Source organism: Trachemys scripta, chromosome 1 (genome assembly GCF_013100865.1).
Source record: "Trachemys scripta elegans isolate TJP31775 chromosome 1, CAS_Tse_1.0, whole genome shotgun sequence".
Taxonomy (NCBI): Eukaryota; Metazoa; Chordata; order Testudines; family Emydidae; genus Trachemys; species Trachemys scripta.
In genome coordinates this window covers 322,369,095-322,382,621 of record NC_048298.1, presented here as the reverse complement: position 1 = coordinate 322,382,621, position 13,527 = coordinate 322,369,095, and the positions used below count along the sequence as shown (strand labels likewise).

At 40.9% G+C, this 13,527-nt stretch overlaps 1 protein-coding gene across 2 annotated transcripts in view; it reads left to right on the top strand.

Moving 5' to 3' along the window:
• TYR (tyrosinase) overlaps positions 1–13,250 on the top strand; it is a 74,488-nt gene extending 61,238 nt beyond the window's left edge. The window contains exons 5-6 of one of the 2 annotated variants that reach the window (XM_034759626.1): positions 1,911–1,913; positions 12,910–13,250. In XM_034759626.1, coding sequence (XP_034615517.1) covers positions 1,911–1,913; positions 12,910–13,133 — 227 coding nt within the window. In that variant the 3' untranslated portion in view covers positions 13,134–13,250. The remainder of the gene's footprint in view (positions 1–1,910; positions 1,914–12,909) is intronic. The other variant, XM_034759635.1, reaches the window with a different exon arrangement.
• The last annotated feature ends 277 nt before the right edge of the window (positions 13,251–13,527 follow it).

Here is a 13,527-nt window from a genome sequence, read left to right as displayed (position 1 = left end):
GACCAAAGGAAGTTTGTCGTCTGTCAGTACTGCACAGCCAACACAGGCAGCTATGGGAGACTGTAATTATCAACAGAATTATTAAAAAATGTCCAAAGGCAGGGCCATATTTTGCTTTCAGCTATACCAGTGCAAACCCAATGAGTACAACAGGACTAAGTCAGGTTTCACTGAGGGCCTAATACAAAGGCCGCAGGCCTGGTGTAAATTAGCACTGCTCCATAAATCAATGCCGATTTACACAAGCCAAGGATCTGGCCCCATGTACCTGCTTAACTGAGGGCAGAATCTGTCCTGCAGATTCTTTATTAGTGGTGATAATTGCAAGAGACACAGAACCTGGATGGAGTTTCAGATCCTAGGCGCAGGTTTCAGGACCGGAGCTGGAAAACCACCTTTTATACTTGGAAACTTAATAAATCTGTTATCTTAATTATCGAGGATTAACTTCACCCCAGCAAACGGCCAATGAACTATTTAAGTCCTCAAAATAAAGCTTAAGTAGGACTTAAGTGATTCATGAGCTTTGTACTGCCTCTTTGCACAGGGGTGAATTTCACCATGAGATATGCAGTGTCATTTTTACAGAATGCAACTAAAGGGCTGCATGAGGGTCTTTATTATTACTTAAAATAGATTAAATGTGCATTGTTTAGAAATAGTATTGATATGTAGGATGGAGCCATTTAGCAGTGTAGGCTTCAATAAGAGCTGCATGCACTAAGATAAAGGACAAATTTTGTTCGAGACCTAAACTTTCTCCAGAGCTGAGGAGCATTCAAATCATGGACTTAAGTTCGGTGATTACCATAGGCCACTGGGATGATTAGACCAATGTTGAGGGGCATTTGGATCAGGGACTCGCACCTGGGACACAAGGTACAGCTAGAAGATCAAGACTTTTATAAAGTATCAAGAAATGAATGAGATCAAGGAACTGTGCAACCTTTTGTGAATGTGTCTGTTCAGTTGCAAACGCAATGGGCAGCCGAGAGTCCAGTAATCATATATCAAAGGCAGCAGAGACATTTTAGCAAGACTAACGTTTACCCTAATAGCTTTTTTTACTCTGTCTGAACAATACTACAGTACTTTCAGGCAGCTCTGGCCCTCGGAAAGATTTTGCTTCCTCATGACAGGATCTGACTTCTGCATGCTTAGTAAACTGCTCCAAAATAGTGTTCAGCCTGCTCATTCAATTCTTTTGTTAAACACAGTCTAGCAGCTTGTGATTCATTGCTACCCCGAAAGCTTCTTTTTATGGCTGATTATTTCAAGTTTCGTTGCCCTAGCTAATCTGATGACCATTTTAGAACTACAGCATAAGCAGGAATCAGTGTTTCTTCTATGATTTTTTTTAAACCATTCTTGAGAATTTTTTTTTTTTAAGTGATACATTTGGGGCTTATTTTGTATTCTAGTTTCTGAATCTTTAGGGTTCATGTTTTCAAGCTTTTCTCTTGAACTAGAACCTTTCATTTATTTTTAAATGAAAACTGATTCTCACATCAATCACTTAATGCTGGAGCTTTAAGAAAAAAGGGCAAACATTGGGAAAGTTCAAAAAACTGCAGAACACATTAGCATTGCAGAAGTATACAGGAAATCAGACAGGAGGAATCTGGTATAAAAAAAGAACTAAAAGTGATTAAATTTAATATTAGAGAGACAAGGTGGGTGAGGTAATATCTTTTATTGGTCCAACTTCTGTTGGTGAGAGACCTCTTTTTCAAGAGCTCTGTTTGGCTAGAAAGCATGTCTCTTTCACCAACAGAAGTTGGTCCAATAAAAGATATTACCACCGCAGTGACCTTGTCTCTCTAATATCCTGGGACTGACACAGCTACAACTACACTGCAGACAAAATCAAATCTGTCCTTTCTAGCTGCTTTGCAGAAGGGTGGGTTAAGATGGTTCTTTATTTCTGCTGAAAGATCAGCAGTAAGGGTGAAATTCAAACCTGTACAGAGAACCTGCACAATGTCTATGTGCCACTCAAGTTCCTCTTCAGTCCCATTTGCAGGGCTGGAGCCTAAGTGATCATTCTTTATTAGAAAGAAATAATTGGTTCAAAATTAAAAATGGGCCAGAGCAACAACATTCAGATTCTGGATATCCAAAGATTCAGGTGGGTTTGAGTGTTTGGAGTTGGGCTTTTCCCTAGTTAGAAGTGTTGGATTCACAGTAAGGATATAGCTACACTTTGAACTGGAAGCATAATTTCCAGCTTGAGGAGACATACGCACGCTAGCTCTGATCGAGCTCGCGTGCTAAAAATAGAAGCGGAGCCACAGTGGCACAAGTGACAGAGATGCCAGCTGCCCAAGTACGTACCTAGTGACTCGGATAGAATTATACTGAGGATGGCTAGGCCCTCCTGCCACTCACCCTGCCACAGCAACACTTCTATTTTTAGCACACTATCAGAGCTAGTGCAGGTATGTCTATTTGAGTTTCCAACTTGAAGAGTAGACATAGCCTCAGAGAGACAAGGGCTGGCTTCTTGTTTGAGCTCATATGCTACAAGACACCAAAATGCTGCAACGTGATCAAGAAGGACTAGAAAAGAGGACTCTGTGATCAAAGGCAAGGAGCTACGGTTGATTTGCATGGAAGGTACAGTGAAAAGGTACAATGACAAAAAAAAAATAGCAGTGACGATTGTCTCATAGATCATGGTGTGAGAAGAGATAGAAGCTTATGCAGAACTTTGCTGATGAGTAGGAGGATGGGCAATGGGACAGGAATAAGGAGAATGAGGAATGGTCAAATAAAAGTTTTATTTCAAAGCAGATGGAGGAAAGGCGTGATGTGACAATAGCAGAGATTCAGTTGAGATGTTGAAATGAAATGACTAATTGTGATTATAGATAGAACATGAGCAGGGAGGTAGGAGACATATAAAGATGGAAAGGGACCCAGTGAGAAAGGGTCAGTCAAGGACAGGAATTATAGTGCTGCACTTCTGCTGAGTAGTAGCAGATGTCTGGAGTCTTGCAGGCTAGCTTCCCAGTGGAGAAGAAATCAATAAGGTGGAGTTTGCATATATTCAGAGTGTCTTATTTAGACACATGCACCACTCCTGGAACAGAGGTGATCGCAAAGAGTAATCCCTTCTTTCATGAATTACAATGCAAATATGCATAGCCCAGTCCCAGGAACCAACTCTGCCCCAAGAATTAACTCAGGCTGAGGCAGAGAGCTCACTATCCCACTCACCTTGCATAATACAGGCGAGTCTCATCTTACGCTGGGGTTACGTTCCGCTGTCAGCGCGTAAAGCGAAAATTGCATATACTCAACATTACATTGAGTGTAATGGTGGGCGGAATCGCCCGCACTAAAGGTACAGTATTTAAATTGTTATTTTTCTCTCTTTTTTTGTTTGTTTTGTTTTTGCCAACCGCGCAAAGGTAAGATGAGACTTGCCTGTAAAATTAACACCACCACACAGCTTATCTTCCCAAGACTGAACATTTGCTTGTATGCTAATAAGACTTGGAAGACTGTAACAGCACCACCTGGTGATGCCTGCCATAATATGTATTATTATAGTACAAACAGGAGGCTGAGTACTAGTGTTTGAAGCCCAGGCCAAGTTATTTCCAGAAATAATTCCTTAAAGCTAACTCCTGAATCCATTTTTAGACACATACCCAACTTTCACCCAACAGCTCCCCTTATTCTCAGTGGGAGATATTTGGTGACCTCACTAGGTGCTGCTGGCTGAGTCACACTTTTGAAGAGTCAGGCAGATACCTAAATATAAACCTAGGAGCCTAACTACAAGTTTCCATTTTTGAAATACTTAACTAAGGTGTTTGATGCTGTAACTTCAACAGATACAGGTGAAGTAGGGTGACCAGATAGCAAGTTTGGAAAATTGGGACAGGAGGTGTGTGGGGGGATAAAAGGCGCATATATAAGACAAAGCCCTGAAATATCAGGACTGTCCCTATAAAATCAGGGCATCTGGTCACCCTAAGGTGAAGAGAGGTGCAGGTGATGCTGGGCTGCAGGCAGAATAAAAGGTAATGGCAGTGTGATTAAAATGGTGTACAGATACTGTCTGGAGTGGCTCACGGCTGTGAGTTCCTACCTCAGGGCAGACTGCCACAAACAGGGCAGACACCCAAAACTGGTGGTGTGGTCAATAATTAGATTTCACCAAGCCAGTAACAACATGGACTCACAGACAGTCCCCTTAGACTCTCCACTCTATCTTGCCACCCATGCAAACTTGACTTAGTGATAAATGGTCACTCACACCAAAAATTGCACCACATTCAGGTTGCTTGTAGTTCCAAGAGACCAGTCACTTACCCCAGATCACTTGGTACCTTGGATCTTACAACAAAGACAACACCTGTAGCCAAAGTTGTAATAAACTATCTAAAAGTTTATTAACTAGGAAAAGGGAATTGTGATTCCCGTGCCTGGGTTCAGAAGTTCAGAGAAAACATTTTCAAAGTTATAAAGCAAAACTTACATGTTTTCTTGTGGCATGGAATAGGGACAGTACAAGTGAGATTAACACATTAGCAGCAATTTACAAGCATTCCATAGAGTCTAAACACTAAATACATTCCTATAAGACTAATGCCTATTTTGAGCAAAACTAACACAGAGGTGAACTGGTCTGGTCTCCAGCTATGAGTTTGTTAGTTATTGGCAAGAGCTGGTATCTGGCCTACCAGCATCACAGATGCTTAATCGGCCTGCAGTGCAGCTTTGCAGTTTGGTGGATATTGGGTGTGCTCCTGAAGGCCTAGTCTGAGGTGTTCTTAAAGAGACAAGACTGCTGACACCCATGACTTTGGGGAAGTCCATCTCCAGAATCGAACTTTGTCATCTCCACTCAAAAGTATCCTGTGGTGGCAAATTGACCAGCAGCATAGAAGCACACAGACAGACCCGTGCCAACTTCAAGAGACCTTGATGACCCTTTCCATCTTTGAGGTATTCAGCAGCATACACTATGGCTAGAATAGAAAGGGCTCAGTTTGGAATTGGAGAGCTGACAATAAAATAGCAACAGCTAGGTGAGATAAAATGCAGATGCCTGGATGATAGTATGTAATTAAAATCAACAGTGCATGTTAAATGGCCTCTTGGGATGCAGTTTAAATCCCTAAACTGCATGACTGAAAAAAAGAATTAGACTATCAAGTTAGAAAGAAAAGAAAAGAAAAGAAAAGAAAAGAAAAGAAAAGAAAAGAAAAGAGATTCAATCATGGGAATTTCCTCAGGCTCTGGAAAGTGAAAAATAAGGTTAATTGGAAAAGGTGGAGGAAACCAATGTTAAAATGAGCCTTGGAGAGGAGAGAATAGGAGTGGAAAGTTTGGATGTTAGCTAAAGCTGTTTAACTGATAACAGGGAATACGGATTTTAAAAAGTCAGCATCTCTCCTTACTTGCATGTCCTTTTGTAGCAGGCAACTATCATTTGGGAAGCCAGGAACAAATTAAAAAAATATATAACTGGAGCACATTGGATATTGTATAGCTGTAGCCAGCCTTCTTTCTTGGAGTAAAGGCGAGCAAGCTGTTAAAGAGCAGCTTTGTCAATGTAATTGTTAACTTTGGGTAAATCAGAAGAAAACATGCTATATTGTGCTATAGATACATCGGGGAACATTTGATAGATATCACTTAAAGATACAAAAGTAACCCAGTTTTGTCAGTAACCATTTTATATGCGTGTGTCGTCAGTGGTAGGTGTGTAGATTGGAACCTACTGCAATGTGATTTTGCAGTGAGAGGTAGAAGGCTCTTCCCAGCTTCAGCCTTTAAAAACTATCATAAAACTTTTCGCCAGCCTACACACACAGGAACTGATTCTCAACTGCTGCCAAGCAGAGTGAGAGGAGGCCTGCCAGGGACCCAGTCATGGCTCCCTAATCTGCCCAGTTTTGACACAAGTTAGAACTTCAAGGGAGCCACTCTAATTTCCACAATGGATGATCAAGCACCACGATGCTCTACCCCCTCAGCAATGCCCTGCCCCCCAAATGTCCCTTGCACAGTAGGAATTCTCCACCGACCATCTCTACAGCCATGATTACACAGTGCAAAGTGGACTAAACAAACAAGAATCTGGCTAAATAAAAAAAAACAAAAAAACAAAAAAAACCCTACTTTCCCGGCCTTTCCCCCCTCATAACTAATGGTGATTAAAATCCGACTGACGTTTTCTTTGTCCATCAAGAAAAACAAACAAACAAACAAACAAACAAACACAAACAATGACTCACCCTGGGGAAGCAGAATTTTGCAAGGCTGAGCTAGATGCATACAATTTCTTTGTGGTCTCAAATATTGCTTTTAAACTTGGTGTCAAATAGCTAACTGGATAAGGCGATTGAAATGCATGTGACAGGAAGCAGCAAGTCATTGCCAATATATCCTGGGGTGTATGTGAATGAATAAATGATTCAATGGCTTTTGTTTTTTCCCCTTTGCTAGGCAGCTGAATTTTGTTTTTGATGTGTCCAGAATTAACCCTAAAATGGTCTTATCCTAGACCCAGATTGGGTAGAAGAAATGTTTCCAAATCTGTTGTATCATACATCACATACCAAGTATTAACACAACATGACTATTCTTATCAAACTAAACACACTCTTTATTAAGAGAGCTATTTACAGAGCTGCTGCAATTGAACTAGCATCCTAATCATGTGCACACTGACTAACTTTCTGGTGCTTCCTCCAAACTCTTCTCTCCTGCAACCTGTGCTCCATCCTCCAAGTCCCAACAGGTTTGTTACAGCTGTGTACCACTAAAAGGACTTCTAAATTTAGAGGTGGATTTGTTCTTTATTAGTGTTCTATTGTACCAATAGTGCACCGGCCTATTTTTCAGGGCAACACCACCCTGGCAAAATCTTCAGGAAGCACTGTGCTAGACCAGCCACTGGGAATAGGAGTCAGAGTGGTAGCCGGGTTAGTCTGTATCAGCAAAAACAATGAGGAGTACTTCTCCTAAGTGCCACCAGTACTCCTCGTTGTTTTGGGGAATAGGAGTCTTCAGGGCAGATCGCGATCGCGGCTTTTTTGTTTGTTTGTTTTGGCTGCTTGGGGTGGCCAAAACCCTGGAGCCGGCCCTGGGAGTGTTTCTTCTACCACTCCTAGCAGCCACCAGAGAGAGTCCATATAGTTCCACGAATGCAACGGAGACACATTGAATGATTGCAGGGTTGTTTGTTTTTAAAAATAGGCAGTTAAGAAATTGAATGTGGGGACTGTGCTGGGGTTATTATTTTAATTTGTCTCTGGAAAACTGAGGGATTGGGAGATTTTGCTGGTAATTGTTACTAACTGATGGTTAGATGTCAGGAGGGGGGATTGGCTGCTCTTTTGTTTTGCAATAGCTTAATTAAGAGTTCATTTTTAATCGATGACAATGACACGTAGCATTTAGGATGAGCATTCTTTTAAGTTTATTAAATTAAAACACAAATGAATAAGTTAAACTGAATTTGACTCACCAAAGTGTCTCTCACGTAGAGCTGGGTTAAATTTTTCACCCAAAACTTTTTTTGTTGAAAAATGCAGCTTCAGCGACACCAAAATGTTTTGTGAATTTATGTTGATTTCATTGAATTGTCTGTGTCGGAGCCTTCTCTACCCAAAAAAAAAAAATCCAAAATCTAAATGTTTCATTTTGACATTTTCCAAACAAAACATTTTGATTTTTTTATTCAAAATCACTGCATTCAGAAAATTCCTTTAATTTTATTTTAAAGATTTTTTTTAACTGTTAAAAAAAATGCTCAAAACTGAAATGAAATATTTCATTTGGGGTCAAAAAAATGTTCTGTTGGACCCCAAACTATTTATTTATTTATTTAATGGATTTTTCAGTTCAGTGGCATTTCCTAATCACCCAGTTTTACTCTGAGTGTTTCAGAGGGTCCATTTTTGCCGTGCTCTCTGACCTGGCAGTATTATGGATTAAAGTAATTGACTGTGGTAACTGGGTCTTTGGAATTCTGGGGGGTTCTAATCAGCAGACATACATGTACAGGAACAAACATATTTTTACTGGTGTGCATTACAGATCACTGGGCCAGAGCCACCAGTAGGCATAAGCAGACTAAGCAATTGCTTAGGTGCTTGAGCAGCTCAAAGGGACCCCTTATTTATTAGTACTATGTGTTGTGTGTAGGGGGGCAAAATATTCCCGTTTAGGGCTCCCAGTTGGCTAGCACTGCCTCTGGGGACACTCCGTGCTCTGGTATCTGAGTTGCCATGGTAACTTCAAGGTAGCGATTGCGTGGATCTTTTCTATGGCAAAGGAAACTGAAAACAGGCAGTAGATGCCTGGAGGTGGCTGCTGGCTTCTAGCTTGTTAGAGAAATCCTGTGCAGGTTGAGGTTAAAACAGGGCAGAGACATGCTTAACTATGTTTAAGTCAGTGGTAAAATGGAAGACAGTAGTAGTTCCCCTCTGTTAGATCATGCGGCAGCCCCATCTGTTCCCGTGCCACATTACATTTTCCCAAGGCTAAGGCTGACAAATGAGGAGCCCTTGTCCTCCAGATTGATAATGATGGAGTCAAAAGATGGTTGCAGCATAATGTAAGGTTTTAAGAAGCCACGGAGGAACATATTTTGTTTCAGTCAAACTCTGCAGGAAGGAGGACTGCGCAACAAGGCTCATTTTCAGTGCCATTTTGGCAGTATCAAGATTTCCCTGGTAAGTTTCCTGCTCCAATTTACTTAAGGAGCTGAAATATTTCCTGATTCTGTGATGTGTTTGTAAACACACACAAGTACACACAGACCTAAAACCCCAAGACAATATATGTAAACAACACAGTTCTCATTATACTCACAATCTTATAGCAAAAGGCATAACACAAATGGGGAAGGGATTGAAAGAGCCCAATAAAAAAATAAGAGAAGCAGGGCTTCATCTAGAATAAGTTGTGACTAAGACCTCAATATCTCACATTTTTCTCAAAAATTGGGTTCATATTTTTATACTTCCTAGCAAGCCACTCATACTCTTTCTACGTATTAGCCAGACTCATAAGGACAACTGCATAAGTAGCTTCTAATACTTCTTAAATAAGTCCTTAGGTATGTTAAAATGCTCAAGAACTATGCTCCCTCCTGTTACCCTTCCACAAAGCATCTATTTTATCACCCCTTTTAGATTTTTCTTTTCTCCCTATTCTCAGACAAAAATCATTGAACTAGAGTCAAGTACCAGAGAGTGTATTGATACCAGTTATTGTTTGCACTGCCGTAACTCTTAGATGCACCAAACTGGGATACGGGCCCCATTGTGGAATGACAACAAGTCAGCCCTGCCCTACGTAGCTTACTCTCTAAACATATGAGACACAATGGGCCAGAAATTTTCAGTGCAGATATGCTGTGGCCAAACAGATGGGGAAAAAACTGAGCAAGACAAGGTCATAGGGAAGTGATTGGAATGATAAAGAGCACATCCTGGGAGCTTAAGTTCATAACTTTGCTAGACACTAAAAATCATTCACTTAATAAAGGTACTGGATTTATGGTTTATTACAACAATCTGTAACCCGCTAACCTCCCTTTTTTGTCCTATGACTGTCGAGGTGTTAACTGTTAACACAGAGAACATCAGGTACTTAGAATATGTATTCACTATTTATGTAGCTCAAAAGCTTCTCTCTCTCACCAACAGAAGCTGCCCGAATAAAATATATTACCTCACCCACCTTGCCTCTCTAATAGCCATTGTTAGAAACTTAAGGGTAAAAAGAAAACTTTAGAGTAACAGTATTAACAAACAAAAACCAGCCATTTGGAAGCCAGGAAATTCAGAATTAAGGTTGGAGCTAAAAGAAACGCATACATTGGCAGGTATAAAATGGATAAGATAGTTTAAAAAAAAAAACAGCAACAAACCCTGTATTTTATGGAAAATAGCTGTGACTGTGAGAAAGTGCCGTCTACTCAACAATAAGAAAGGGAAAATAAAATAGGTACTTACCAGCTAGAAGAGAGGAAAATACAACTAGCTCCAAAATGGCCCCTTTAGAGTTGTAGCTGCTTAGCTCTGCTGAGTGTAAGGGCTAGTCCCATAAAGGCATGCTGGGAGAAAATGTTCCTACAAAAGGGCAACCCTGCACTAGAGAGAGAGAGAGAGCGAGAGCAGTAGAGGGGGTTCATTTTGATGTGATCATCACAGGGAAAACTCTAGTAATGGAAGGTGGTCTAGTGGTTAAGGTGCTGTCTAGGGATCCAAGAAACCTGGGTTTAACTCCTTGTTCTACCACTGACTTCCTACATGGCTTTGGGCAAGTCACTTAATCTTTCACTGCTTGAGTTTCCCCATCTGTAAAATGGGGATTATATCACAGGGGTGTTGTGAGGATAGATATGTTAGAGATTGATTTGGTTTTCATTTTGGAGGCTCTCTTCATAAGAAAAGGGCTAGAGAGACGTGTTATTTTTTCTCAGATGAATGTGTTGGTCCCCACTAGTCATTGAGTGTTGTTTGAAATTCCTCTAGAGACCAATTGACCATTTGGAATACACCTGTATACTGCTTCCCAGCACTGCTTTTCCCTTCTAAAAGGGTGCTTTGAGTGAACCTCAGTTGAATTTTCTAGGACAAGGGATTTGGGGACAAAAGCGGCAAGAATACTACGAGGATGTTCAAAGCATAATTAATATTTATGCTTTCTGAGCCTCATTTCTCCAGAACAGCTTATCTAAGTCACCTCAGATATTATCTTTAAAAATCTGCTGGCCATATCCCACACATGCAAAGCTTAAAATGAAAATAGCTAAGGGCTTAGGTGAGGTCCAATTCAGACTTAAAATGGAATTCTTAACTATAGAGAGGGTATTCCATATTTAATATCCAACAGCACTAACTCCCCGGCCTTTTTACTATCAACACCCTTACTTCCAAACATCTGAGCAAATTTCCTACTGCACAGATGTACAGTCATCCAGCAGTTTATGCTTTCCTCACCCATAACCTAAAAGTAGTTATAACTGGTCATTCACCAGGTGTGCTTCACTAAGGAGTCACACCAGCATTAATGCCAGTATTGATTCATGTGGCTTTTTCTGCCCTTTTTCACAGAGTTTGGTTTTGACATTTTGGTTTCATCAAAACAAGTCAGTCAAGATTGCAGAAGTTCCCAGGGAAACCACAGACCATCTTGGGTCTATTTTAAATGGATCCCAGGAGTCTTCAGTGGATGGCAAACCACCTCCCATTTTTGGGGCTGAAGTGCCTGGGGGCCTAAGTTGCGGTCCCCTGTAGACCACAGCTCCACCAGGAATCTCTGAAGTGCTGTTTGCAGCAGTTCTGCCTTCAACATGCTTCTACCGCCCCCAGCTTTGCCCCTGGCAAATCCCCTATGGCAGGGCTTGCGAGGAGGTCTTTGGAGGACAGACTTATGGTTGTCGTCTTCAATTCCGGCCTGGTAGAATCCTCAACCAGTCAGATACATGGCTTTGACAACCCTTTATACCACTCTGGACCTTTTATCCTGCATAAAGAGCCCAGAGGGGGATGAGGAGCTCATCCAAAGTTTGGCCTGGTTTCATTGAATATTTTTCTCAGCTGTAATTAAAACTGATGAATAAATTTCGCATCAGATTCATTCTCTTCGTTCCCACCAGTGAAAATAACTAGAGTTGGGTGACCAGATTCTGACATCAATTAAACCAGTGCAAATCCAGAGTGCAACACCAGTGAAGTCAATGAGTTACTCTAGATTTTCACCTGTATAACCAAGATCAGACTCAGGCTCATGGTGTTTCAGAAAGAATACCTCTTTGTCCACTCTGATAATGCAACTAACTCAGACTTTAGGGACTCCACCCCATTCTTTACCTTGAGGGATGCATTTTCCACTGCCTGGCACCTTGAGTAGACATTTACACCTGCGCAAAGGGAGTATAAAATAGGTGAAAAACATTACCAAACCAGCATGGTAGCCCTGTGCACTCACTTTCCTCAGATGTAAATGCCTGCAAAACAGACAGGATAATGGCAAATCAACCCCATAGAATATAAACCCCATTGGGTGAGCAGTATCATGTTTGGTCTCCTACTCCAGAGTCTTGTGTACATTTGTAGTGCTACATAATGAAGAGCTAAACTGAGAACTTTGACTCTCATGGTGCCCTTGGGATAATGGACTGAAATAATCACTGAAGAGAAATCAGACTGAGTTGATTCCTAACTAGGACAGAATAAGCCTGTTTGCATTTGAGAATCACAGCTTTACTGCAAAGACTGAGAAGTACCGCACAGCTTATAGAAGCAGGGTCAGATTCAGGATGAAGAATTATCCAGTGGTTAAGACATGCCCCGAGAGTGGGGGGCGGGGAGGGAAGGGAGATCCAGATCAATGTTTTAAAAAACTGGTGCCAAAAATGAGGTACCTAAATCCATATTTAGGCATCTAAGTAAATGGCCTTGGTTTTCAGATACATTTAACACCTGCAGTTCACATTAGTGCTATTAGGATCTGTGGCTCCTTATCACCTCTGAAAGTTAGGCCACTTATCTAGTGATTCACTAATGGAGTTAGCTATGTCCCCAACTTTAGACACCTACATTTGAAATTTTTGGCACTACTTTTATTCTTAATTTCATCCATTTCCTATGTGACATTGGGTGAAGTCATTTAGAGGCTGCTAGGTTTTGTGCCTCAGTTTTCCCATTTGTAAGTTATAGATAATACTTCTCTCCCTCATTGAATGAGGAGAGACTTGATTTATTAAAGATTTTAAAATACTGTGTGACTCTGAGATAAAAGGCACTACAGCAATACAAAGCATTATTATTATTATTCAGTCTTCCAGCATGAGCTATCATATAACTGCTAGCTTCCACAAATTGACAGTGCATTACATAACATAAAATGAGTTTTATCATTTTTTTGCAGTTGACTCATTCCAGGACTTTTTGATACCCTACCTGGAGCAAGCCCGTCAGATCTGGCAGTGGTTGATCGGAGCAGCTGTGGTTGGTGGTATAATTACTGCTCTGATCACCGGACTCATTGTTCTGGGGTGTAGGAAGAAGAGAAGGGGAAGCACGGCAGAAACACAGCCCTTACTCATGGAAAGTGAAGATGATCACAATTTGTCTTATCAGTCAAATTTATAAAAGCCGTCTGTAATCCAGCAATGACGTTAAGGTGCTAACTAAATCAAGCATGCATTGTTTGGTACATGTTTACAGAATATCTTGCTGAGATGCACTGCCTAAGGGGTATGGAATGTCCTGAATATCATTGCTCATGTAACATGCAATACTGTACTGTATTATCAAAATCTTCCCATAGAACATTTCCTAATAAAAACTAATGTGCGTTACTTTGCTTCCTGCAAATATACCAGGTATTCCCTATTCTTAATTAAACAGAACTCTCATGGAACCAAACTGTTTCCCAGGTTGATGGCTGCTGCTTTTGGTCATCTGCTATTTTATTTGCACTTTCTAATGTTGTTCTGAATTTAGGCCCCAATCCTGCAACCAGAGCCATGTGAGCAGAGTCACA